This window comes from Scleropages formosus, chromosome 19, assembly GCF_900964775.1.
Source record: "Scleropages formosus chromosome 19, fSclFor1.1, whole genome shotgun sequence".
Lineage (NCBI taxonomy): Eukaryota > Metazoa > Chordata > Actinopteri > Osteoglossiformes > Osteoglossidae > Scleropages > Scleropages formosus.
Window position 1 is genome coordinate 18,961,861 of NC_041824.1, and position 25,673 is coordinate 18,987,533.

At 40.7% G+C, this 25,673-nt stretch overlaps 1 protein-coding gene across 2 annotated transcripts in view; it reads left to right on the forward strand.

Moving 5' to 3' along the window:
* The window catches only part of grm4 (glutamate receptor, metabotropic 4), a 244,553-nt gene that overhangs the window by 210,739 nt on the left and 8,141 nt on the right, over positions 1 to 25,673 (forward strand). For both annotated transcript variants that reach the window (XM_018760620.2, XM_018760621.2), the window contains exons 8-9: positions 13,872 to 14,008; positions 15,580 to 16,515. In XM_018760620.2, the coding sequence (XP_018616136.1) occupies positions 13,872 to 14,008; positions 15,580 to 16,515 (1,073 nt within the window). The remainder of the gene's footprint in view (positions 1 to 13,871; positions 14,009 to 15,579; positions 16,516 to 25,673) is intronic.

Sequence of the window (25,673 nt, forward strand, 5' to 3'; positions counted from 1 at the left end):
CCACCGTTGCTTTCAGAAATGCGGCCCTCTGCACCGCCAGTATTTCTCATCTCTTCACTCAGTGCTGGAGTACACGGAAGTGATGCATGACATGATATTTTTCTCCCCACAGAAATGGTAATCCATGGATGATGGAATCTTTAGATGAGAGATAGTGGCAAAATGTCAAGCTGAAAATCATACCATTTCACTGTGGGGCAGCTCATTCTAGCATTTTTCTGTGTCCGTGTCATGCTGTAAGAGTAACCGAAAGGTATATTTTCATTTCACTTATGACATGTAATCCCAGCACATGCATATTTTATTACAACATGGCATACATTTAATGTTCAGTTTGCTTTTCAGAGATTCTAAGCTATATATTCTAAATGCTTAGTTCTCCTTTGATAACAGACCTACATATCAAGGTCAGCCTTATCAGTTTCTTCAATTGTGGGTCCTACCTCCTTTGGATCTTAAAGCATTTAACATAGCTCTATGATACAAACTAGCAGGAAACTAGTATCAAGACTGTATCCAAAAGGAGCAAGTCTTGGTAGACCTTGAATCTTTGCATCTCAGAGGGGGTGCGAATGGTGCAGTCCAAGAATAATGTCATCACAATGTATGTTAAATAGTATTGAAATGAATGAATAACAACTGCTAAAGTTCAAGGGTTCCTATTAACCAAAAGATATGCTTGGCTTGTCCTAACAAAATGACAACACTACTGTTGTCCTGGTGGGAGACACGCTAGGCAATGCATTAATAGCTCAATTTAATGCTAATTAATAGCTCAATTTATGAAGGCTTGTGCTAAACAATTACCTTGGAGCCATCAACCACAAATTAGAAACTGAACATATTTACAGCCTCTACCTCATTTTCACTATAGAGGAGCAAGGTTAGAAAGGTAAAAACGTCAAAACCACCATGTGTTTTTTTTGTGATCTGTTATGTGAATTTGTTCTCCCTCCAAGATATCATGTGCTTTTGGAAATCATTTGAAATGTTTAACCTGTGGTTTGTACAGACCTAGCCATTTGTATGGGGCTTTCCCTCTCCCAGAATGGATCATTAAGAACCTTGGAGGAGTGAAGCATCCAACCATGTGTTGATTAATCCAGTTAGAGGTAGATGGGGAACAAAGAGTCAGCTGGCCATGCACTACATCCTCTGCATATGGCCCTACCCACCGAACTACCTAAGCAATGGTTGATGGGTGTGGAAGGACTGCTAAGGGACTCACCAGTGGTACGATATTGGATTGTCATGTATCATAACCACTGCTATAAAATCACACTATTAAGTGCTTCTGTTCATCTGGTAAGCTTGACCAACACAGGCTGTTCCCATCATTGGATGTAGAAGAGTTGCAAAAAGATGTTGCATGTTACTATGAGGGTATGTAAAAAAAAATGCACAATATTAAGTGCTGGTCAAACAAAAATTATTTCGGATACATTTTGACTTACTCTCATATGTATAAATAAGCATTTATCCTTTTAACATACACTTTTCTTGGAAGCAATGTACTACTCAAGTTATATGAAACTAGACTGGATGACATAGAGGAAGAAGCTTGTTTCAGACCTTTATCCACAGCAGTCTGCAACGAGAGGAGGAGGAAACTGCCGAACAGCGATGAGTGGAAATGAGAAGAGAAGCAGGAGAGGGCAGAATAGGAGCACAATTTGGAGCAAAGTGGTCTGGAGGGGGCACCTATGGACTAACCCATTTCAGCCAAAAGAGCATAGTGCATGGCTTTGCAGCACAAGCAGGGAGTATTACGCATTTTATCGCAGGAAACCCAGTTAGCTGTGCCAACCTCGCTCAGCCTCAGAGGCCCACAAAAAACCAAAAAATCATATCAAAATAAAGTTTTCTTAAATAATTCCTTTTCAAGTGGTATACATTCTAGTAGCAAGCTGCCAATTGTGTAGATCCATTTCCGTACAACACAACTCCTTTCGTTCATCCATATGAGAACAGCATAAGTTGTATTTCCTGAACAACTTGACTTCAGTTCCTTTTGTATAACCACCTGGTAGATAGCAAGGGAAAACAGGGCATTTTTCTTTTAAAACAGGAACCTATCATTTACAGATTCAGATAATAGTATCCTTTCAGTTTTGGAATTTTGCCACCCTTCCAAAAACATCAATTTGCTTCAGAGCTCTGACACCTGCTGCTCAAGGAAATTCCTGGGAGCTCCCTATATTTCCTTTCAAAAGATTAAGTTGTTTTCATAGCAAAGAGCTGCCAAGTTCAACATTCAGACAGAATATAGATGCATTAGCAATAACTATTTGATATGCATAATTCAGCAACTCATTTGAACCACTGCTGTTAATTTTCCCAAAGTCTTTATGCTCATTATATTTGACATTGTTACTGCCGCATAATCTAACAGGTTGGCTATTGGGTTCCACCAAATCAAATGGCAGCTATCCTTTAATAATACTGAAAAAACCTTATAAGGTTATTATGGTTTAGGGGTATAACTATAAATGTTACACTGTGCTGATGGAAGAAGTGAACATGCAAATCACTGCTGGTACATTTGATGCTTAGAATCTGTTCTGAAGACTCAGTTGGCAGGTAACATTGTTCATTAGCAGCAGAGCTCAAAATACAAACAGTGTGTAATCCAAATACGAGAAGCATCAAAAGCATCCAATTTGTTTTTTTAAATATATTCACTCAATTTTTGCCATTGTGTATTTAAAAATATGTTTGCCGTACGGTAAAAGTTCTGAAAAAATGAAACCTCTTCAATATGCATGCTGACGCTGTAACAAAGTTGTCTGCCGTCATGGGTAATTATACTGCAAAACTCATCAAGGTAGAGATTAATTTATGTGCAGTGTAACTGAGTGCATTATTAACTAGGGAGAAGGGCAGGCAGCAATCAACATACAGAAATTACTATACCGAGGGAAATGTAATTCAAGCATTATTTGTTTATTAAAATTATCATGTATCCAGGTCAAAACTGGCCTGTTTGTATGCATCTGCAGACCTTTAATAGCACTATAAAGTACTGGAAAGTGGAACGCCAGTACTTTTAATTTTAATTACTTTTCTAAGCCGTGAAGTGATCATTCTAGCAGGACATAGAGTTTGGGGCAGGACTTTGTGTCTGAGTGATATATACAGGCCGAGTGGCCTTGTCATGAACATTGATGCTGATGTGTATGTTGAGCTCAAAAAGTAGATGATTCAGTGTTTTTGACAACATGGATTTAAATCCTGCAGCTTGCTGTTGTATTTAAACATGATTTTATGACTTTGAAATCAAGGCATCTATAGCAAATATGGGAAAGATATAGTTCAGGGCTTGTTTGCGACACCTGTGTCCCATTCAATCAGTATAGTTGAACAGTCATCAATATGGAAATCACCTGATTCTTCTTCATGTGTTCCTGCTCCTTGTTGTCAATGAAGAACTGCTGAGGTGTCTCAAATGGAATCTGAGTATCCATGAGTGGTTATGAAGTTCACTAGGGGCATTAAAGCTGCAGACAGTTCACTTGGGACATTAGAGTGATGGCTTAGTTTCCGTTAGAGTTATCCTCAAAGTTCAGCTTGGGCATTATCTGTGGTCACAAAGTTCACAAAGGGGACTTTGAGCAGTCTGGGGGGAGTGCAGCTGACTGCTAGGGAACAGTGTGCAGTGGAACAAGTCGCTAAATGAGTCTTCCCTTGAGTAAAGAATAAATTGTTTATTTTTTTTTTAAAAAAAAAGAAAACTCAAGGTCTTGTGGTCACAGAATTTCTAGAAGTGAGACTTGTCATAGCTAACAGATGCAAACCAGATACTGGCAAGGCTTCCACAAAGGAACCCCAAACCTGTTTTCCCTGGCAGATTCTGTTTTAAATCTCTGAATTAACGGAGCTGAGTGCATCCCAAAAAGATCTTTTCACAACCCATCCTGTATTTTACTGTAAAGTATGATGTTTCAAATAACCGGCTGCTAAGGTTTTGAAGATGGTTTAAATTAACTGTACAAGCCTTATAAGTGAACAAAAAACCCTACTAGTAATTAAATTAAATGTTTAACCTTTTTAATTGTATTAATAACTTGTTAAATGTTGCTATGTGATCATACATGTGAAATATTGTCACTGTTTTCCTTTGTTTTATGTAAGTGGATGAAATTGCAGTCGGTGCACTGTTTTGTTATAACATTTAAGCTGATGCTTTTTCTCTGAAGCAACTTACAGTGTTAAGGTTACAATTATTTACCCATTTATACAGCTAGGAATTTTTTACTAGCACTATTTAGGGTAAATACTTTGCTCAAGGGTACTACAGCCAGAGGTGGGGATCAAACCTGTGACCTTTGGATTCAAAGGCAGTAGTTCTAACCAATACACTACTGGCTGCCAATAATAATAATAATAATAATAATAATAATAATAATATATCTTCTTAGGAACCAGTCATTCATTGTTGTCCAAACTAGAGAATTATGATTCTTTTTTCTAGTTTTATGAACATCACTTGGCTACAGCAATATACCAAAAACTTGCAAATACATGTGCATAGAACAAGAATTGAAGGTCAAAAGGTTACAATAGATCTACAATACAAACTACTTCCAAAAGGGGAAGGGAAAAGTTGGAACCAATGTCCTACACGACATGGTCTAATCCAGAAAAGTTAAATCCCCAGTCAGCTGACACCAGCAGCGGAACCCTACGGGTTTTGAAATACAAACTACAATCTAAATCTACAATACATCAACAATACAAAATAAGCAAGTGTACACCACAACATTAAAATATATTCCTTTGCCGGGTATGTAAGAGTCGTCAGCCTTTGTTCCATGATATCATCAAGGGCTCTATTTCTAAGAGCACCTTCCAAACTGTATGTCTTACTATGTCAAGTCCTAATACGTTCCATGCTTTTGATTGATTCAGCAGATTTGGAGATGGGGCTTTGGACAACCTCCTAGAATTTTGCTAGGTTTCAGGAGGCTGTAGAAACCTTGTGATTCCTTCATAAATGTATTATGTCTACCTGCAAGCCAAAAATAAGGCCCAAAATGGACCATAAAGTTGCTGCCCATAGGGGAACCTTTGCACCTCTTACATTCATTTACACTCATTCAAAGGAATGGAGGAAAGTGACACCAGAACCTTGCAGGAAGGAAAGAATGTTTAAGAAACACACAGGCAAAAAAAAAAAAAAACACAATTAAAAATAATTTAAAAATGTAAATAGTTTCAGAAGCTTGGATGAGGCATGATACCCATGTAAATTATGGGGTTGACAGTTGCCTGAAGTCCTATCGGATTGCTTTTCCACAGCTTCTCCTGTAACAAAGACCTTCCCAGAAATCTCTCAGAAATGTTTTTTATCAACAGGTTGGAATGACAGCCTCCGAACTGCTATGTAAACAGCCATGTCAAAGACTGAATACTGTGTAAAATGTCTTCAAAAACAAACTTAATTTGTCCTTTCCAATTTATTGTAATGAATAATCTCTGGGGCTGTATGCCAGTGAATATTGCAGGACTGTTGCACATAATATTTACAGAAATGCCAGTGTAGATGGCCCATATGCTTATGAAATGTAAGAAATTGCAATGGTCCACCAGCTGCTTTACTGTGTTTATGTGCTGCCTTGATTTTTACCCTGTCTTATTTACAGCTATATTAAGCTTAACACCTTCCTTCATTGCCTGCATTCTGAATATACTATACATATACTCCCTCAGATTTTTCATACTGCAAAATCTATAACTGGATCTAGTGGATGGGCAGCATTTCTACAGCCCAGTGGCCTGAATGGAGTGTTACTAGACCCCAGCATATTATATTTCAGAAATGCCTGAGAGCAGAAGGTCAACACAGCAGAGGCGGAGTCAATAAATCAATCATTTTTTTATTTTTTTATTTTTTTTATATATAGAGCCTTTGCACAACCATACATTTTACGGGTAATTTCCACAAGGGGAACTGGGGGAAAACAACCTCCCAGACTCCTGACCACTATCTATATCCCAGCATGCAGTTTCCTCAGCAAAAGTACATCAAGTCCCTTGAGTTAGCGCTGACTCAGATGACTGGAAGGGCCTTCACAAGGCCTTCCCCATATCGCTATTGCAGTTCTAATGCACTTAAGTTGACCACAACACATTAAAGGGAGGATATATTACTTTGATGCTCCTGACTGCATTCCGGAATGGGAATTTTTAAAAGTTTGACAGATACAATGATATACTGTAATATTGTCTGTGGCATCCTGGCTGCTGTAACTGTATGTTTATGCAAACATAAGGAATGGAAATTGAATCCACAGCCCCTTCGGACTGTTGGGTCAGATTGTTAAGTCCACATCTATATTGGATCAGGTTGGCTACACAAGCACTCCCAGAGTGGCACTAATGTTGTTTGTGAAGTTTTATCACAAAGTAGGAGCACCGAAAGAAAAACAAAGGGAGGTGTTTCAAACATTTTCTAGTTTATACAGTTCTGTCATGTCATTAACATTGATCTTTAACAATAAAACGGAAAGCTAGCCTATAATTTGTAGCAATTTCTGGCTAGCTGTGAAACTGCACGTTAAACTCAGTAGTCGTGAAAAAATCATGAACTGCCACTTGGAATTTATGCTAGCTGCTGAGGAATGTCGATACCATACCAAGCTTATTGTGCTGAATTTCAAATGACAAACGTGTTTCATTTAAATTTTACAAACACGGAAATGTGCCAAAGGTCCGGAGGAGAACAAAAGTGCGCCCCCGATGCTCGCACGGCAGCTCCCACTTGCAAAGTCTGAAAAGTGGAACCAGCAACAAGACTTGGGGATTTGTAGAGCTTGTAAATCGTTGCACCTGCCTGCTTATGGAAGCTTAATTACAAGGGTGGGGAGGAGTGTGACCGCTTAAACAGTTTCGTCTCCGCCAAACATCGAGACACGGTTATGTACCATGACAACACAGGAAAAAAAAAAAAAAAAACACAGCTTGGAACACTACAGAATTACCCTTTTAGTGTGGAAAAAGAGTGGCAGCATGTTGGAGGGAAAGTGATCCTTCCTCCACACTTTAGTAGAAAGGGGAGCCTGTATGTATCAGATGCCGCTTTCACATTACAGTGTTGTTTTACTCATTTAATAGCTACCCCTACTTACCGTATGGCTATTCAGCTTTGGTCCTGGAGGAATTTGAAAGGTTTTCCGGCTCTCCTTACAACTAAGAGCACAGAAAGTGAATTAAATGGTTTCACTTGAGACGGTAAGCTGAATCAGTTGTTTCACTGCCCACCTGGAAGAAAAACCTGCTGCAGACTTCCCTGCAGCACAGTGAGCTGAATTGCCCTTATATACAGCATGGGGGTGAAAAGGTGGCAGTTGAAAGCCAACATTTTTGAAATAGTGGCACTTGCTGATACACTGTGACATGTCAGAAAGCTGCTCCTCAAGCAATCAGGCCCCGCTTCTGTGTCGATGTGTATCGAGGTTGGTCAGATGACATACACATATAGGAACACAGAAGGAAAAACATACTATCCAGACAGAGGGAGGCTTGGGTCATGTCCGGATGCCTGCTTATGCAAATGTCAACTGAAGGTCTGGGACAGGCCTTGATTGTTCTTGGCTGATGGGCTGGCTAATTGTTTTCATTTAAAAGTCTGAGGAGTTCCTTGGCTTTTGTCTCTGATGGAAGAGCTCGTGTTTTTAATGGCAGATTTCGTCAAGAAAAAAGTTTAACTGCAATAGTTTAATTGAAATTTAATAACAAAGCTGTAATGATGTTCTTATTATCCATCCTTTCTGCTCTTTGTTACCCATGCTTTTATATTTTTATTCATGGCTAGTTTCAGTCAAAGATGTAGATTGCATACAAATCAGAATGGTCTTCAGCGCAAATAAGTGCATTATAAATATACAGGGTCCTAATATGTATACAGTGCAACCAAGCAAATCTATCTGAAAATACTGGTGTTTCTGTAGGGGGGTGCAGTGGCGCAGCAGGTTTGGCCGGGTCCTGCTCTCTCGTGGGTATGGGGCTTCAGTCCTGCTTGGGGTGCCTTGTGACGGACTGGCGTGTGTCCCCTCCCCCTCCAGCCTTGCGCCCTATGTTGCGGGGTTAGGCTCCAGTCAGTTTCAGCCAGTGTGTGTGGTGTTTCTATCACATGGTCCCAGGGTGCAGACATTCACATTATGTACTATTTCTGGGTGTTTTCTTACTCACTTACTTCTTTCTTTTTTTATTCGTGTGTCTCTAAGTGCTGTGCAGACAACAAACCCTTTCCGACTAAACCCTGCAAAACACACGGACCCATGGAGGACATGAGATGAAACAGATTGTAGGGCAAACTGGCAGTAGGAAACCAAATATTACACACACACACACACACACACACACACACACACACACACACACACATTTTCAGAACCGCTTGTCCCATACAGGGTCACGGGGAACCAGAGCCAACCCGGTAACACAGGGCATAAGGCCAGAGGGGGAAGTGGACACACCCAGGACGGGACGCCAGTCCGTCGCAAGGCACACCAAGCGGGACTCGAACCCCAGACCCACCGGAGAGCAGGACTGTGGTCCAACCCACTGTGCCACCGCACCCCCCCTACCAAATATTACAGTACACACATATTATAACCCATCCTAGTAACTCAATTATGAATAACAAAAAAATGAAAACATGAAACATTAGATTCTTATAAACATAATAAACATATCTAAAACTTTACATACACATGATGGAGCAAGGGATGATGCAATGTTTTTTCGTCCCCCAATACCTGACAAGTTGTCATGTCACTGCTTGTTGTTAAAATATATATGTAAATGGAATACAAAAAAAAACATTTTGTTTCGTCATGTATTTTTTTACAAGATGCACCCTTATGTCTTTTTTTTCTGAATGATCTTGATTTGGGGCTCCTGGATATCTATTGAAGTGCACATTCACTTGCAGAATTGGCACTGAGCAGAAATGCAAACATTCACCAGTAACAAATGCAAAAGCAGATGACATCATTGACTACAGTGAACACAGGCAGGTTTCTGGCAGAAAGTCATTTAACCTCATGCCGCGAGACCCCGAAACATTCATTTTTTTCAACACGCAGGACAAGATGTTAAACCCCACGCACATATTACAATGTCTGCACACAAGGACCCAATCCAACCGACTTCTTCGTGAAGCCACAGAGAAAAACACCCAGCATTGCCATCATGCATCTCCATGGCTCAAGATCAAGCATCTTAATTTCCTCCCCCATCCACTACATCAACCACAGGGTGCCAACACGGGTATTTCATTGAGGTTGTCAAAGGGGCAGCTCCTTTTGTCAGTGTTTTGTTGAATTAGTGTGTGGCTAGTAACACTACACAGTATTCGTTGTAAGTCGCTTTGGAGAAAAGCGTCTGCTAAGTGAATACATGTAAATGTAAGTGTAAATGAATAAGGCCTACGACACCTCTGGAAATCTCAACAGTGCAGTCTGGCATCCCAGACCCACCCGCTTCCACACACATTAGATGCCCTTCATCCTTAACAAATGCAGCAACTCCACAAACTTAAGCCATCTTGTACAATGCCAAACCTCCATACATGCCAACAAAAGCTGCAAATTCATCACTCCACAAGCTTAAACCAACCCAATTAACAAGGTCACACCTCCTTACATATCAATAGCTGCTTCCCATTGCTATCCACCTGCCACTAATTTTAATGACCACTACACACCTCTCTCCAACCTGTAACCCCAACTATCCTGCTCTCTTCTCAACCATAACGTCTCTCGTCTTCTCAGTAACCTCAGATAGGTCTTTCACCAAAACCCTTAACAAACAGCCTCTAACACCAAATTCCCCAACAACAACGTAACTGATTTTACCACAAACCCCCTGACATCTACCTCTACCGGTCTCACACGAGCTCACCACCCACAGTCTCTTACCTCTGCTATCAAATCAGTTCTTTACCTCCTACATTTTTTATGTCAGTATTAACATTTTCTGCTTCTATAACTCCAAAATATCATCCTCAATTGGTACTCTTAACTCTACAAAGTACACAATCTGCTCACACTCCGTATATAACACCATGTCTGGACAAAATGAAGTAACCACAATAACCTGTGTCAACTGGAGCTCTTTGCCCACATCAGCCAGCAGCTTCCAGCGCCATGTTACCCCACCTACCAAGACACATCCGCTTTCCACAGTATTACTCTCTCCTGCCCGCGCAAATCCAATCATATTATTTATACTGCCAAGAGGCAAAGAATTCACCAGCAAACGCTTGCTCTCAAAAACACCTGCTCAACATTTAAGTACTTGATTATGGCACCAAGTATAGCGCCCCTGCGTCAAGTTAACCTTCCATTCCGACAAAACATGGCTCAGTGTCGCCTCGCCACTATACAACTTACAACAATCATCACCACCTGCCCACTCCTTAACATTTTGTGGCATCAGCAGCACATCATACGGTGCTCCAACAAGGAAACTTTGCAACTCACGTTCATAGACCCCACATCTTGCCAACATATCTTCCGCTTCTCCACACCCTCCCAATTTACCTACTGACCCTGCTTTACCAGTGTGTCCACCTTGGCACATCTCACCTCCTCTTCCTGCTCTTGAACATGCTCACTCAACAACCAGCCAACGTTTATCTGCTTCCGGGGCAGCCCTCTACAACTGCTGCAACCGGCCAGAGCCAAACCCCACCCTTCCCCTCTGCATGTGACCAAGTACATCCAAAACCTACAGTGCCCATTTCACGCTTTGAACCGCATTTCTAGGGTTCTACCCCCTAACCAGCCTTACCAACTGCGCCACTTTTTTCACCAACACATCTTTCGACTCTGCCAAAGTGATGAATATCTTGCAACCTCTCCCCACCTTGGAAGGCACACAAAAAATGAACGAAACAAGCATGTGTAGTCTTTTGTTATTCAAAAATCACACAAATTAAAATATCACTAATTACAGATCCATTCGCTGAGCAAATAAAAGTGTGTTAGGGTTTAAGCTAAGTAAGCCAAGGATCTTTTCAACCTTTCTGGTAGATGTCTACAAGTGCTACCACTTTCTCTGGGAACTCTGAGACTTAAAATTCATTTACATATCTTTTCAGTTATAATAAAGCATTTTATCAAAACTGTATCGGACATTGGTCATATATGGGTAGCATGGCTAATTTCATATTCATCCAGGTTTTACACTAAAGGCTGTAAGGTATCCACATATCCCATGGCTGATAAAGACACACATTTGCAAACTGGAAGTACTGATTGCCTTAGTCTTTTCTTTTATCTGCTGTTAAACTTCCCGGGTCTCAGTTCCAACTTGGGAAAACAATTTATTTTTTGAATGAGTGCCAGTGCTGAGCCAAAGAGAAAGTGTTTCCGAGAAGAACTTTGATACGAGAAGCTGAACTATTTCAGAACTACACATGCTGATAAGTCATTACATACAGAAAGAAAACACTGCGATCTTTTAACTCAGTGAAACTGGGTTTTGTTTTCAGTGAAATGGTAGTATCCCCCATCAAGTTTGATCACATGCCGTTGTTTCGAAGGTTGCATGAAAATAAGCATGCTTGTATTTGGTGACTTGTTAAAGAATGACATGCAGACTTTTGGTCAGATTCACAAAGTGCAGTTTTACATCTGTGCAGGCCACCTCAGGGGAGAATCACATCAGGCTCCCTCTTGCCTTTCCATGCTTCCATACTAATATAGCATAACTCCTATTCTCAGATGTATTACTTTCACCCCTACGCACTGGTGGAGGGGCATCCTGTGATGAAACATGGTATATAACGCTGTCATATGCCTTTGAAAAAGTTGACCTCATGGGAGTTGGGGTTGCATAGAGCTGGATTAGAACAACAAGCAGAACAAAAGGCTTTTAAATGAAAGAAGAATGGGATTGTTACACTTGGCTTTTGGCTGACTTGTATTGCACTCATTAGTGTCTCTGGGACACGAACAGTCTTGGGACCTTTGGGCTTCCACAACCCTCCATTAGCTTCAAAACTAAAAGATTTCAAGTAGACAGGGAAGGTTGAAAGATCATTCATAAAAATATATTCCTATAATTGGACAGCACCATAGGCAGTATACCACAGCTATTTTAGATACAGATTTGTAACCTGAAAGTCACCAGTTCAAATCCAAGAAAAGATTCTGTTATAGTACCCTTGAGCAAGGTAAGGAACTTCTGGAAAAGTGTTGGTTAAGCAATGCTGTAACAGCAATACTACTGTTTTAAAGTGGGGATGGGACTGAGAAATGCCTTCTGGGCCTATAAATGGGATTTGAATTATTACAGCATCTTTATTTGCCACAGTCACACGTTTGTGCATCAACATCTGCACTTCATAAGATAATTAGGTAATCCTCTCCATCTGGTCACGCCTGGCAACATACTGCTGCTGCTGGGGATCCTGGAGTACTGACTTACATCAAGTGGGGGATTTGAGCCTTGATTCTCCCAGAACAATAAAAAAATATATCTATGAAGCCCTTCTGGCAAGAGTTCTCAAATTAAGTACATTGCAATTAAACAACTTTTTTTCATTGACTTCTGCAGCCTTTTTTTTCTTGCAGAGGTCGTTTGTAATGATTTAATGGATCTCATTGCTAATGTTATCAAGCCTGACATGTTGTTGTTAAGTGTTGTCAAGTCGAGGACAGTTGTCTTGCAAAGCGTCCGGTCTTCCACCAGCCCACTAAGACTCGAAAGTGGGCCATCCATGGTCGTGGTGATTGTATTGATCTACTGCATAGCTGGCCTTCCTCTTCTATGTTGACCTTCCACTTTGCCCAGCATGATGTCCTTTTCCATTGACTGTCCTCCCCGTGTGATGTGTCCGAAGCAAAAGAGTCGAAGCCGCAGCCTGACATAAACTTTGAAAAACTTTATTTAATACTTTAATGAAATTGTAATTTTTCTCTCCTTGGAGGGGGCCTTATGTCTTCTCAATAATTTCACCTTATAGTTCTGTCTTAGTGTCTCTATTGACATAACAGCTGATTTTTTTTTTTTTTTTTAATGCAGAACATGAGTTCAGAGAATAGATGTGCATATTTTAATAGCTGGTTTTGAATAGTATGTGTCGATTTATATACTGTGTATGTAATATATTTTCATTACCACATTAGATTCCCGAAATGTCACTGCAAATGAACTGTGCGAGTCTCACAGCGCCCTCTTACTGGATTCTGTTATCTGGATATGAAAAAAAAGTGGGATCCTTCCATACAGAATCAATAAAACATGACCAGCCTTTGACCTTTCAACTGAAACATAAAAATATGACCACATTTGTGTATAGCAATTGCATGTTTCAGTACACTCAATAGATTACAGTTCAAGGTTTCAAAATTGTGTGGTTAAAAGGTAAATAATTAAGTTATTTTAATAAAAATGGCATTGTGGGTCACCATCCGTATTGCTTCTAATAATAATTAAGCCATTACAATAATTCATTCTCCATCCTACCATTGGGTAGGCAGGCAATATAACGAGCTGTTTATTTCCAATCTGAAAGTCCCTGGTTCAATGCTATCTTCTTCTGTAGTGCTTTTGGTAAAGGTATTTGCCATGCATTGATACAATAAGAACATCATACTATAGACATGGGTGTATCACTGTATTTTGTTTTTTTTAAAAAAAGGAAAAAAAGTTAATTGCAAGACTTGGAGAAAGGTGTAAGCCAGAGGTAATCAATAATAGTAAAGGTTGATAAATAAAATCACCATCAATGCTCGGAATTTCATATTTAGTAAACGAGCATAAATGTACACCTTTTTCTATTGGGTATGAGGTTTATTTTCACATGTTATGGGTTGAGTTGTAATAAGGATTCTAGCTATTTTTTTCTGCTCCTTTAGGTATTACTGGCAATCCTGTGCTCTTCAATGCCAATGGGGATGCCCCTGGTCGTTATGAAATCTATCAGTACCAAATCCGAAACAAAACTGCAGAGTACAAGATCATCGGCCACTGGGCAGATCAGCTTTATCTTGACGTAAGTCTTAATTGTTTGTCGAGAACAAACAGAGCATGATTATGATTATAGTATGTCTTGCTGACAGCTTTTCATGTCTACCTTAAGCAATGATTTTATTGCACACCCACAATGAACCTGTGCTGTGTTATCATTATGCCAGCCAAAACTGGTACCTTACTAACTCAAGGACAAGCATCAGTAGTTGTCTTCCATGTGCTTGTCAGCATTCTGATAGTGTTCTGTTAGCTGATACACCTCATCTGCAGCCTGCCTGTTCGGGACTGTGGTTCTCACAGCCAGTTCCACAGGGATTCGGGATGTATAGGACATATGTGTATATATATATACACACACACACACACACACACACACACAGTTTTTTTTTTTTTTAATGTACTGGTGACCTGCTGTGTGCTATGCTAGTAAACAGAGTCCATTTGACCTTTTTGTATTGAGTTGCCTGAGACCCAGGAGAAAAGTACATGAGAGGCTGAGGTAGCAATTTTGGGAAGTAATATCCTCTGCAGATAGAAAGGCTCTAGGACCATAATAACTGTTTGCTTGTCTGAATCTGATGCCCACTATCCCTCAAGCCGATGTAGTTAACCTTAGAGCCTTAAAACTAATGACTCAGTTGAAGGCAAAAAAAAAAAAAAAAAAAACAAGATAAATAATAATAAATAAAATAAATAATACTCCTCTGAAGGCAAGCAATCCGCCTTTATTTCTTTTCCCTCCCCTGATGGGTAAATTGTGTATTTAGTGCATATTTTTCCTGGAAAATTAATGTTACTTTAACTGGATGAAAATATAACAAACCATAACTGCTCCTCTATAAAGAACAAAAACCTCACATCAAAAGATGGTTCACATCAAAATGTCACTGTAAATTAAATTAAAGCAGTTTCGAGTTGTGAGATAATAACACATTTCAAAGTGAAAGTCGATGAAAGAAGAATTGAAATGTGTCTAGCTGGTATACAAAACATTTTACAATTATTGCCTTTGATTCTTGTATTCTCCTTTTTGTTTGCTTTTGAAAGTTGCTGGAACTTATTTTAATCCATAGAAAGTTAATTAATTAGTACCCTTTGCACATACAATATTATTTCAATATGCTGCTCTTCAAAAAGAATTTTAGCTTGCAGTCCAGAAACTGATGCGTGTGTCTCTTAATTTATTTATACACTTGAAATTCTGATTTTGAAATATATTGAAAGATTCTAATTTGAATGTGGGAATTTGATGGCACATTAAAAATGTGCTATAGTTTTGATTTTTGAGTATATAGTACATGGAAGAGTCATGTTCATCATTTTTTAAATTCGGAATTCAGCTGATTTTTGTTTAAATTCTTTAAACAAATGGAATCTTAAATATTCTACGAATTAAGTATAAAAATAAACATTTCAAATAATTTTTATTAATTCAATTCTTATATAAGGTAAGACCAAAACCAAATCATTTTCTATTCTTTATATGGAAGTATGAGCACTAATCCATAGGTTATAAACTAAAATTTTGCACACTGATTTACTTTGTAATTTATTTCAAGCATGTGATGTCACACTGTTTGTGTCCGTTGACAGATCCAGGCCATGAGGTGGCCTAGAGGAGCCCGCCAGGCCCCTGCTTCCATCTGTAGCCAGCCATGCCGGCCGGGTGAGCGCAAGAAGACGGTGAAGGGCATCCCGTGCTGCTGGCACTGTGAGCGCTGCGATGGTTACCAATACCAGGCTGACACTTACACCTGCAAGATGTGCCGCTTTGACCTGCGGCCCAATGAGAACCACACAGGCTGCCAGCCCATTCCCATCGTCAAGCTGGAGTGGAGCTCACCATGGGCCATCGTGCCCGTTTTCATTGCTGTCCTGGGTATCATGGCCACCCTGTTCGTGGTGGTCACCTTCGTCCGCTACAATGACACACCCATTGTTAAGGCCTCTGGAAGGGAGCTTAGCTATGTGCTTCTGACAGGCATCTTCTTGTGTTATGCCACAACCTTCTTGATGATCTCTGAACCTAGTGTTGGTGTCTGCTCCCTGCGTCGTATCTTTTTGGGCCTGGGAATGAGCATCAGCTACGCAGCCCTGCTCACCAAGACCAACCGCATCTACCGAATCTTCGAGCAGGGCAAACGATCAGTGAGCGCACCACGTTTCATCAGCCCCGCTTCTCAGCTAGTCATCGCCTTTAGCCTCATCTCTGTGCAGTTGCTGGGCGTGTGTATCTGGTTTGGTGTGGACCCCTCACAGGCCATCATTGACTATGAGGACCAGCGAACAGCTAACCCTGCCCTGGCTCGCGGTGTGCTCAAGTGTGACATCTCAGACCTGTCACTCATATGCCTGCTAGGCTACAGCATGCTGCTCATGGTCACCTGCACCGTCTATGCCATCAAGACGCGCGGTGTGCCGGAGACCTTCAACGAGGCTAAGCCCATTGGGTTCACCATGTATACTACCTGCATCGTCTGGCTTGCGTTCATCCCCATCTTTTTTGGGACTTCACAATCTACAGAAAAGGTAAGTGAGGGGTAATGCTGTCAGGGGAATGTTTTTTTTTTCCTTTTTTATTAATCAACGACAGAGCCACAATGGGTCACAGAAGTATAGAAGCAGGAGCAGTACATTGATAAATTGTTAATTTGTTCATGTGCAGGGGGCACAGTGGCATAGTGCGTTTGGCCGAGTCCTGCGCTCGGGTGGGTCTGGGCTTCGAGTCCCCCTGGGGGTGCCTTGTGACAGACTGGCATCCCATCCTGGGTGGTCCCCGGGTGGGTCCCTGGGTCCCCACCCCCTCCAGTCCTATGCCTCGCGTTGCTGGCTTAGGCTCTGGCTCACCGCGACTCCATTTGGACAAGTGGCTTCAGCCAGTGTGTGTGTGTGTGTGTGTGTGTGTGTGTGTGTGTGTGTGTGTGTGTTCATGTACACATAACAAGGGCAAAAGGTTGCATTAATTCACAGATGCAATGACATAACACTAAGTTCCAGAAGGGTGTCCAGACTTTCTCAAATTCATTTGAATTATTATGCAGGTCAAATGTGAACTTTTCAAGCAGAAGGATTTTATTTTATTTCTTGCAAATGCAAGACACCTTCGTGGACGTGGAAACATTGATAACCAGGAAGTGGATGAAAATATCCAAAGTAAAAATATCAAACAATGTGCTTAACTTGATTGAAAAAAATAGCAAGCAAGCGTACATGCTACAATGCCAGTTGCAGAGGCAATTATCATAACTAGTGAACATGACTATGAAATATATGAAAATATATGTGGCAATGTGCCTGATGTGGGTGAACGATAGTTTTGACTGATCTTTGTCCATGGTGTCTCGTACCATTACATTGTGAGAATAGCCCAGGCAACAAATTAAAGATTTCTTTTATAAGTGAGGCACATTAATCACAGTCTCTTTTTTAAGTAGAGAGGGTCGTTTCAAAGATTACTAATTGAGGACACACAGAGAACCCGTAAACGGGTATCTCCAGGGTCTGAGACAAACAAGCTAATTAAACACTCGTCCGATTACTAGGAACTCGCTGGTGGTTTTTGCGTTTGAATCCGTGCGTGTATCTCAAGGGCAGAGAGAAAAGAGCCCACTCAAAAGGCTCTTGTCATTCAACACGACTCACTTGCATTCTTGGACGCCTGAGCTGTTTGTCACAATGGAAGTTCTTGCCTTCTGCTCAAATCTGGCTGTGGCCAGGCATGAAACCATCATTTCTACCAAAGCATTAATTTCTCTTCTGGTATATGTGTTTTGTTTCATATGTTGTGCCTGCCAGTATCCATTTAATTTGGTTTCGGTGGAAGACACTGCCAAGAAATTAATGTGAATGCACTGAAATGTGAGAAAACTGGAAAGTGGATGCAAATGCAGAGATGGAGCATGGGGGGAAGAGCTGGCCTGGTTCAGCAGCATCTTCCTCTGTTTCTGAAACTTTCTTAGCTTCTATATCCAAGTTATATCCAAGCTACCATCTCTATTTAGGGCAGCAGAGAGTGTAGAAGTTTAGGTCATTCCCTTTGGTCTTGAGGGAGCTGGATTTGAATCCCCTCTTTTTCTGTAGTACCTTTGAGAAAGGTGCTTATACTGAACTGCCCCAGTCAAAAACAAAAAAAAAAGAGACCCAGCTGTATAAATGTAAATCATTGCTAGTAGCTTTATTTTGCTAGTTGCTTTGGAGAAAAGTGTCAGCTAAGCCTAAGTTATGGTGTTTCAGCAACATTTTTCTCTGTTTCAGGGGCACTTTCTTGCTGTTGTCCTCTCGTATAGCGACACTTTTCCCCTTTTCTAGCAACTTTTTTATGACCATTTCAGAATTATCTCAGTTTTATCAATTGTGTGTCAACTTGGATCCCTTTCCTGATCTGATGACTGCTTCAACGTGTCCATGGACAGGGACTGTGTGCCTGTGTACACAAGTGACACATGTGCTACAGATTTTTAAGTCAGCTGGGTAACAGCAGTACTTGTGCCCAAGGGTGTGATGCTCTATCTGAAGGGAATCCAAGTGATTCTGATTTAGTTTTTCATTTAATTTAATATTGCCACCAGGGCCTTTCAAACCGCATCTCACTTGGTTTTGTGTTAGTCGAAGAGTTCTTTACACCTGTTCAGTTTGCAGGTCCTTAGAGATCCTGCCAATTCAAATGTTACTCATCTTATTGTTTCAACGGGTTCGTACCGCTACTGAAAAAACAAGGATGACTTTAACAAGTATTTATTTTTGTGTGAGTGCGTGTGTCTGCCCCCTGGGAGCTCTTCACAGCATGGTTTGAGTCACCTCTCTCACTTCATCTGCTGACCACACATCACCATCTCCGCCACTGATAGGGAGCAAAACGCAGTACTACCTCACTGACCAGTTAACACAACTAATCAGATGGAACACAGAGAACCATACACCACAATGTAAATTCATCATGGATGCAATACACATAGCAATGTCCCATATATGTATTGCAATCCATAAATCAGCTGATAGGTGATGCACAGAATGCATGTCGCAAAGAGTCTAAAATATGCCGTGTCCAGTGTGTGAGTCTCTAAGGACAATCGCCATGGATGGAAACTAGGCAAAAGTCCTAAAGTTCACATTTCTCTCCATTTTAAACAGAATACTCTTCATTAATATAGTCCCGGCATCGGTTACATATCCCCACGTTCATTAACTCGTCTGTGTTCAAAGCCCCATTTCCAAGAGTGCTCTAGTCACTGTGTACAAGGACCCCAAGAGGCCCAAAGCGAGGGGTTTATTCTCAAAGCCAGCATGTTTACAAGTGCTGGCTTTCTGTTTCCCCTATTGTGAATCAAGTTTCATTTTCCATCTCCACAGTGCCAGCACAAACAGATAAATTGCGCTAGCACTCAGGTCCACACAAGCAGTAATTAAAGAAGAAAAATACCACCATCTCCGACTCACATTTAAGACTGAAAATTATACTTGAGTGAAACCTCACTTTGTGCATTTACTTTAACAATGCGGGCTTATAAAATGAGTGCTCCTTCTGAGTCAGCTGTGGTTTACTGAAGGCAGTAAATCAATATGCAGTGGGTATGTGCTCCTTGTTTCTGCATTACAACTTGTGTAATAGATAATAGAGGCGTTTTTAAGGGGGATGGATACTTTAGGTGGTAATTGTTACTGTGGTATTTTCACTGCTACCGAGACCCTCTGGAGAGGCAGCTAAGAGGAAAACAGAAATGGTGCGTAGATGCCATCCAGTGTCAAGGCTGACCGAGGCTGCCCGTGTGGGTACGTGTGTGTTTATGCATGCAAACTGCAGGACAACGTAGTCACGTCCAGGAAAAGCTGTCGTGTCGAACCGAAAGCGTGTTCTTCGATCCTCACTGCAGCAGTGACCCGCTTTACACTGCATTCGTAGTGTTGAGCTGCGGTCCTCCCAGGTTGGCTGTGCGAGACTGGCTACTCGGTGTCCGCACTAAAAGATTAATACAAAGTCCAATTCCTCGGAATAATAGTTAATGTTCTGTACATGGCATAAAAAAGAATAATAAATAGCAAAGGCTGAAATCTGTGCATTGAAACATTTTCATTTTTCTGTTGGGATAGCTTGTTGTAATTTAAAACAAGCTAGCACAATTATATTTCTACAATTTGGGTTTCGGAATTTAAAGTAGGTCTTACTGTTCGGCACAATGTGCAATGCTATAATAAGTGGCCCATATTCCACAATTTGAACTGCAGGTCCTCTGGAGATTGGAATTCACAGTGAGGCCAAAACTGCTCTTAATGGCGATCTCAGATGGCACAGCTAGTGAATGCCGCCTTTATCTGTGTAGGTGTGAGTTCTCTCATTTCTTTTAAATTGTGTGTGTGTGTGTGTGTGTGTGTGTCTGAGGGTGTGGGTGTTAAATCTGTGTATCAGCACCTAAATGTGCAGCTCCATGATATCTGTCCTTTACGAAGTGCGCTCTGCATTTTATCAGCACCCTGCACACTGTTGTCTCAGTGCATCTGGGTGGGCTGGGGAGTGGGGGGTGGTGCAATTATTTCAGAGAAACTTCAAATATACCACTGAGACAGAAAGAGACAGGGAAAAAAAAAAAAAAAAAAATCCTATTTACTACTCTTTGTTTTAACCAGCAACAGATGGTCTCTTCCCCACTTGGAGAGATCTTTGCAATTAAATGCCATTGTAATTATACAGATCAAAGCAACAACATATGAGACAAATGTTTTTCTGCCTGTTTCATGCAATATGTATAATTACCAATAGAGGAATCGTTCTTTCGGTGTTCTTTCTGATGCAGTCGTTGAATTTAGATTCACAAATAGTTTCAGGCTCTGATTGCTACAGGGCATATGCCATTTTATAGGACCCTCTGCAATTACAGTATAAAGGCAGTACGGGAATTATCATGAAACTTAAGTGAATTCAGGGTGGCATGGAAGCACAGTGGGACGCGCCGATGCCTTGCGGCTCCTTGTCTGGGGTAAGTTTGGTCTTGAACCCTACTCAGTGTGTGTGGACTTTGCTTGAGTTTTCTTTCGGGTGCTCTGGTTTCCTCCCACTGACGTGTGCATTAGTGATTCTAAATTGCCCCTTAGTGTGTGTATGAGTGAATGTGTGTGATTGCACTGCAACGGACTGGTGTCCCATCCATGGTGTACTCTACCTCATGCTCTTTTCTTCTGGGTGTCTCCAGACCATTGCAGCTACATTGGACAAGCAGTTACTTTTAATAAATTAATTTATGATATGTATTTAATCATGGGATGTATTGCATTGTTTCATAATGCCTGATGAAATTTTATACTTTCAGTTTTAATTTTTCCTGTGAATGACACTCAGTATTATGACCCAATTAAACATTTAAAATGTTTTCGCTGTATGTATATACATTACAGCCAGCAGTTAAAAGCCAGCACAGTTCTCTAATTCTCTCACATTTCACTGCATGATCCAAGCTATTTTTTCAAAAACATCCAAAACAGTGGGATTTCACCTCACTTGTCTGGAGAACATCCGCCTTTCCTAACTATCAGCACCATACACACCCATCTAACCATTCAGTTTGCTCTTTTGAAAATGCCTTTTTTCCTTTGGGGGTTTTAAAATATGTATTTCAGAAAATGCCCTTTTGAACAAGGCATATGCATTTACCACTTTTTTGTAGGCACTTTGGTACTGCTCATGTGGATTCAATTGCCATTTTTCTTCTATTTTTGTTTACATGTGCTACAACATCAGTGCAAAGCACAGGATTTTTTCCTGAATAGCATTATTATCTGATAATTTAAATTTGCCAGGTATTCAACACAGAGAAAACTCTGTGTTAAACCTTCACACTCAAATAGCCAGACCTCCAATCCCAGTGTCAGTAAAGCTAAACAAGCAAACATTTATGAGCATGAACAAAACAACGATATTTGAAACAAATAGACGGGTACCATGCCATGTTCTCAGGCTCTTTGATGCTGCTGAAAACAGAATGGAAACATAAAAGGACACTTACAACCTGGATTTCAGATGTACGGCTTTAGAGGAGAAGTGCAACGTGAGAAGCTAATCTTATTATGGAATTTATGTTTTCATGTTATTGTTTCTCGGGACAGCCAAACAGCTTAGAGGAGCTGTGTCTGTTTCTCTTTGACCAGAGTGTAATAGAAGGCGGAGGGACAAACACGGAGGAGGTTCTTTGGAGCCGACTGGAGACATGTTTTGGTCTAAAACCGCATGAAGTCTCTGGAATATGGAACAGAGAGATACAAGAACACAAATCCTGGTTGCCATGGGAACATAAAGACTGCCCATAGATTGCCTCAATTTGGTCACCCCTCTAAACTTTGTTTGAAAAGAGCTCAGATGAGCTGTATGTTCAAAGCAGACATGAATTAAGACTGGACCTTTACCGGAGTTGACAAACTTTAACAGTCTCTGCTTTTCTAAATTTTTTTGTCGGCCATGAAGCAAAGATGGAAAATTAGTATGCTTATTGAATGGGCAGCTGGAAAGGTCAGGATCAAAAGACTCCGTTTTTAATAATGCTCCTTTATTTAGCTGATACCTTCACTCAGATTAACTTGGAACTTCTGGGTCTCAGTAAAGGAGTTACAGAAGCATGGGTTTGGATTGCATCAACCCTAGCACAGCTGCACTTACTGCAATGTGTTTACCCTGCCTTTAAAAATGTTCCCTAATAATCACAGAAGTATTTAGACCACCAAACAAAGGCATCAGCTAAATTCAAATTACTCAATTAACATATTAACAAGTTCATATAAAAGTATAGTCTTTCGCAGTATATATGCTATAATTTCATTCTTAATTATCATTTATTAATTTAATAATTTATAATTTTAATTAAATTCTTAATTAATTTAATAATTCTATTGTTAATTATTAATTTAATAATATGCAATTCTATGTTTGTCAACAAGGTTTTTAAAGATGTCCCTCATGTCAGTCTGCACATAGCTCAGATCCTTCAAAATGTTTTTAGGAGATCTTTCCCAAGATCTTTGCACTTTAGAATAGATGTTAGATCACGTGGAGATGTGCAGCTGAGATGGATCCATGGTTTGTAGATCAAGAACAACAACTAATTAAAAAAATTAAGATGCTCTTGGGTTAATGTTGACTGTTGGAGGAAAACACTGATGCTTTAGGAGGCATATAAAAGAGTTTCATGGTCACTTTATGGGGCTCAAGGGCAATTCTTGTTCTGGTTCAGTGTCTGCAAATGCATAGAGGTGTTTTGTCCAGGTTCTGGCCAGGTACTGTATCTGTGGAGCCACCTGTACTGTCATGGCCATTGGCCAAACCTTTATTGTATGGTGCTCAGTTTGATGCTCATACACTGTTCCCATTATAAGACTGCAAACAATGATCTTTCTCCCCCTTTTTTCACACAATTCCACTATTATTGCTTCTTTTTGTGGTGAGCCCTGACACAAACCCACCAGCGACCCAGAACACAAGAATTTTGGCAGAAAGGCTCTTTTATTTTTTCCTTTCAACTGGCAGTAAGTTTACAAGCGATCTGCTGTAATTCTGTGCCCAGAAGGAATTAATATAAAATTTAGAATAAAATTGCAACCCATCAGCTTGGTTTGTTTCCAGTGACCCCACCTCTACTGTGTAATCTCATGCCTCAGATGTACATACCACACTGTGAATTACAGCCATGGTTTATTTTTAATGGTTTGAAATCGATGCAGGGTGCAGATCCACTTTCTCATTCTCCTAAGCCTATTGTAAAACACTAAGACAAGGCCTCAGCAAGGTCACATAAGCGTAGCCACCATATAGATAAATGCAGCATGTGAAGTTGCAAGGAATTGATTGATTTTTCTTTTTTTTTTTTTTTTTTTTAGGTTTGACTGTCTGTAACTTTAAATTGGTTTAAAGCTGTTGGTGATAGCCAAAAAGTATTTCACCAAGTATTCCATGGGTTGTTAATGTAACCAAGATACCATCTAACCAAATTCGAAGTTAAATTTACATCTTATTTCCATTTTAACAGCTGTAAAGGAAAAGGTAACAGCAGTCTAATCTGCATGAGGCCATTGTAAATTATCGTTATACAGTGGCCTGGCCAACCTGTTTATCCAAAACAACGTATGATTTTTTACCCTTTTAAAAAGCTGCATATTTTAATTTTCCGGGTTAAGCATGCTGCTGAAGGGCACCACAGCCGGATTCCTCCAGGGACACAGTGGGTTTCAAGCTCAGGTCTCTAACCACCACAATACCCGATGCCCATGGGGCTCTCTTCAAAACATACATCAGCATCCCACCAGCCGTCTTTCAATGCTAATACAAGTTTTGTTGACTAACACGAGCTTTTAGAGCAGCCTACTGAGAAACTATGGAGGAACATGCAGCATAAATTTGCCAGTGATGCTATAACCAGGCCTTGAGCCAAAAGTTGTCTCTCCGAGTGCAGCCGTCAAATGTGAAATGGGCTCTCACTGGAGTACAGACCAGAGGCCTAATCATGCTGGAGGGAGCATTCCTCCGCTTCAGTGTGCTGCCTACTGACAGGTTCACTGCCAGAGTCTCCCTGGAGTCGCGCCGTGTCGGGTTGGCGGCATACACTGCCGAGAACATCACCTCCCCGTTCCAGAATCGCCTTCACAATATCAATATTAAACACGCCTACCGAGAACTAATTTTAATTGGCTGTGGCGATATGAAAACCAAGAAAGCGTGCAGAACACCGCCAAAGTGAGTCTGTACGCTACAGTTGTGTATAAACATCATTTTACAGAGACATGTATACATTTATTTGGACTTATTTGTAAAAGGAGGATAAGGGACCTCAGTGGTCCCTATGCATGCTGCTCACTGAGTTATCTGACCTGGAGGTGTGACATCAAGCCAAACAGAGGGGCTATCTCTGGCATTGCAGTGGGCATGAAACATGTTTCCGGTGTGAACCCTTCTGTTTCTTTATGTCAGTCTGCACATGGCTCTGGAAACACTGGCAGATCAGAGCATCGTGAGCAGGGACTGTGGGGAGGGTTTGAAATGTTGGAGCTTCTGATGCAGATGACTGCCTGGCCTGGGGAGGCCAGGAAGGGGTTTCGAGGTATAGTACATCTATTTAGGGATTGCATAGGCAGACGTCAGTGGTCTCCTTGCAAGATAAAAGGTTTGTTGCTGTCAAGGTATGCATCTCTTAGAGTAATAGTCTGAACAGAGATCTTTATTAACTAGAACGGATTTTATTTCTTGTTTCTTTTACTTATTTCATGTTGTGTTTTCGGATCCCTTTGATTTGATTACTACCTGTATGTGACATTGCATTGTTGGGTAGTTCAGTACAAAATTAACATGACTAATTGCATTATGAGGTGCATTGGAAGAATCTGTAGGGTTTTAAACTTTAGACATACAGATGCTCCTCGACTTACGATGGTTCGACTTACAATTTTTCGACTTTATGATGGTGAGCTGGCGATATTCAGTAAAAACCATACTTAAAATTTTGATTTTTGATTTTTTTCCCAGGCAAGCGATTTGGACTGGAATACTTTCTCATGATGCTAGTCAGCGACAGCGATCCGCATCTCCCGGTCTGCCATGCGGTCGCTATACAGATACGCCCTTGTATCTACGTTGTGTTTGGCGCATCCATAATATCACAGAAATGCCCATCTGTGTCTCCTGCTACCGGTGGGAAGAAGAAGAGGAGGGAAATTAG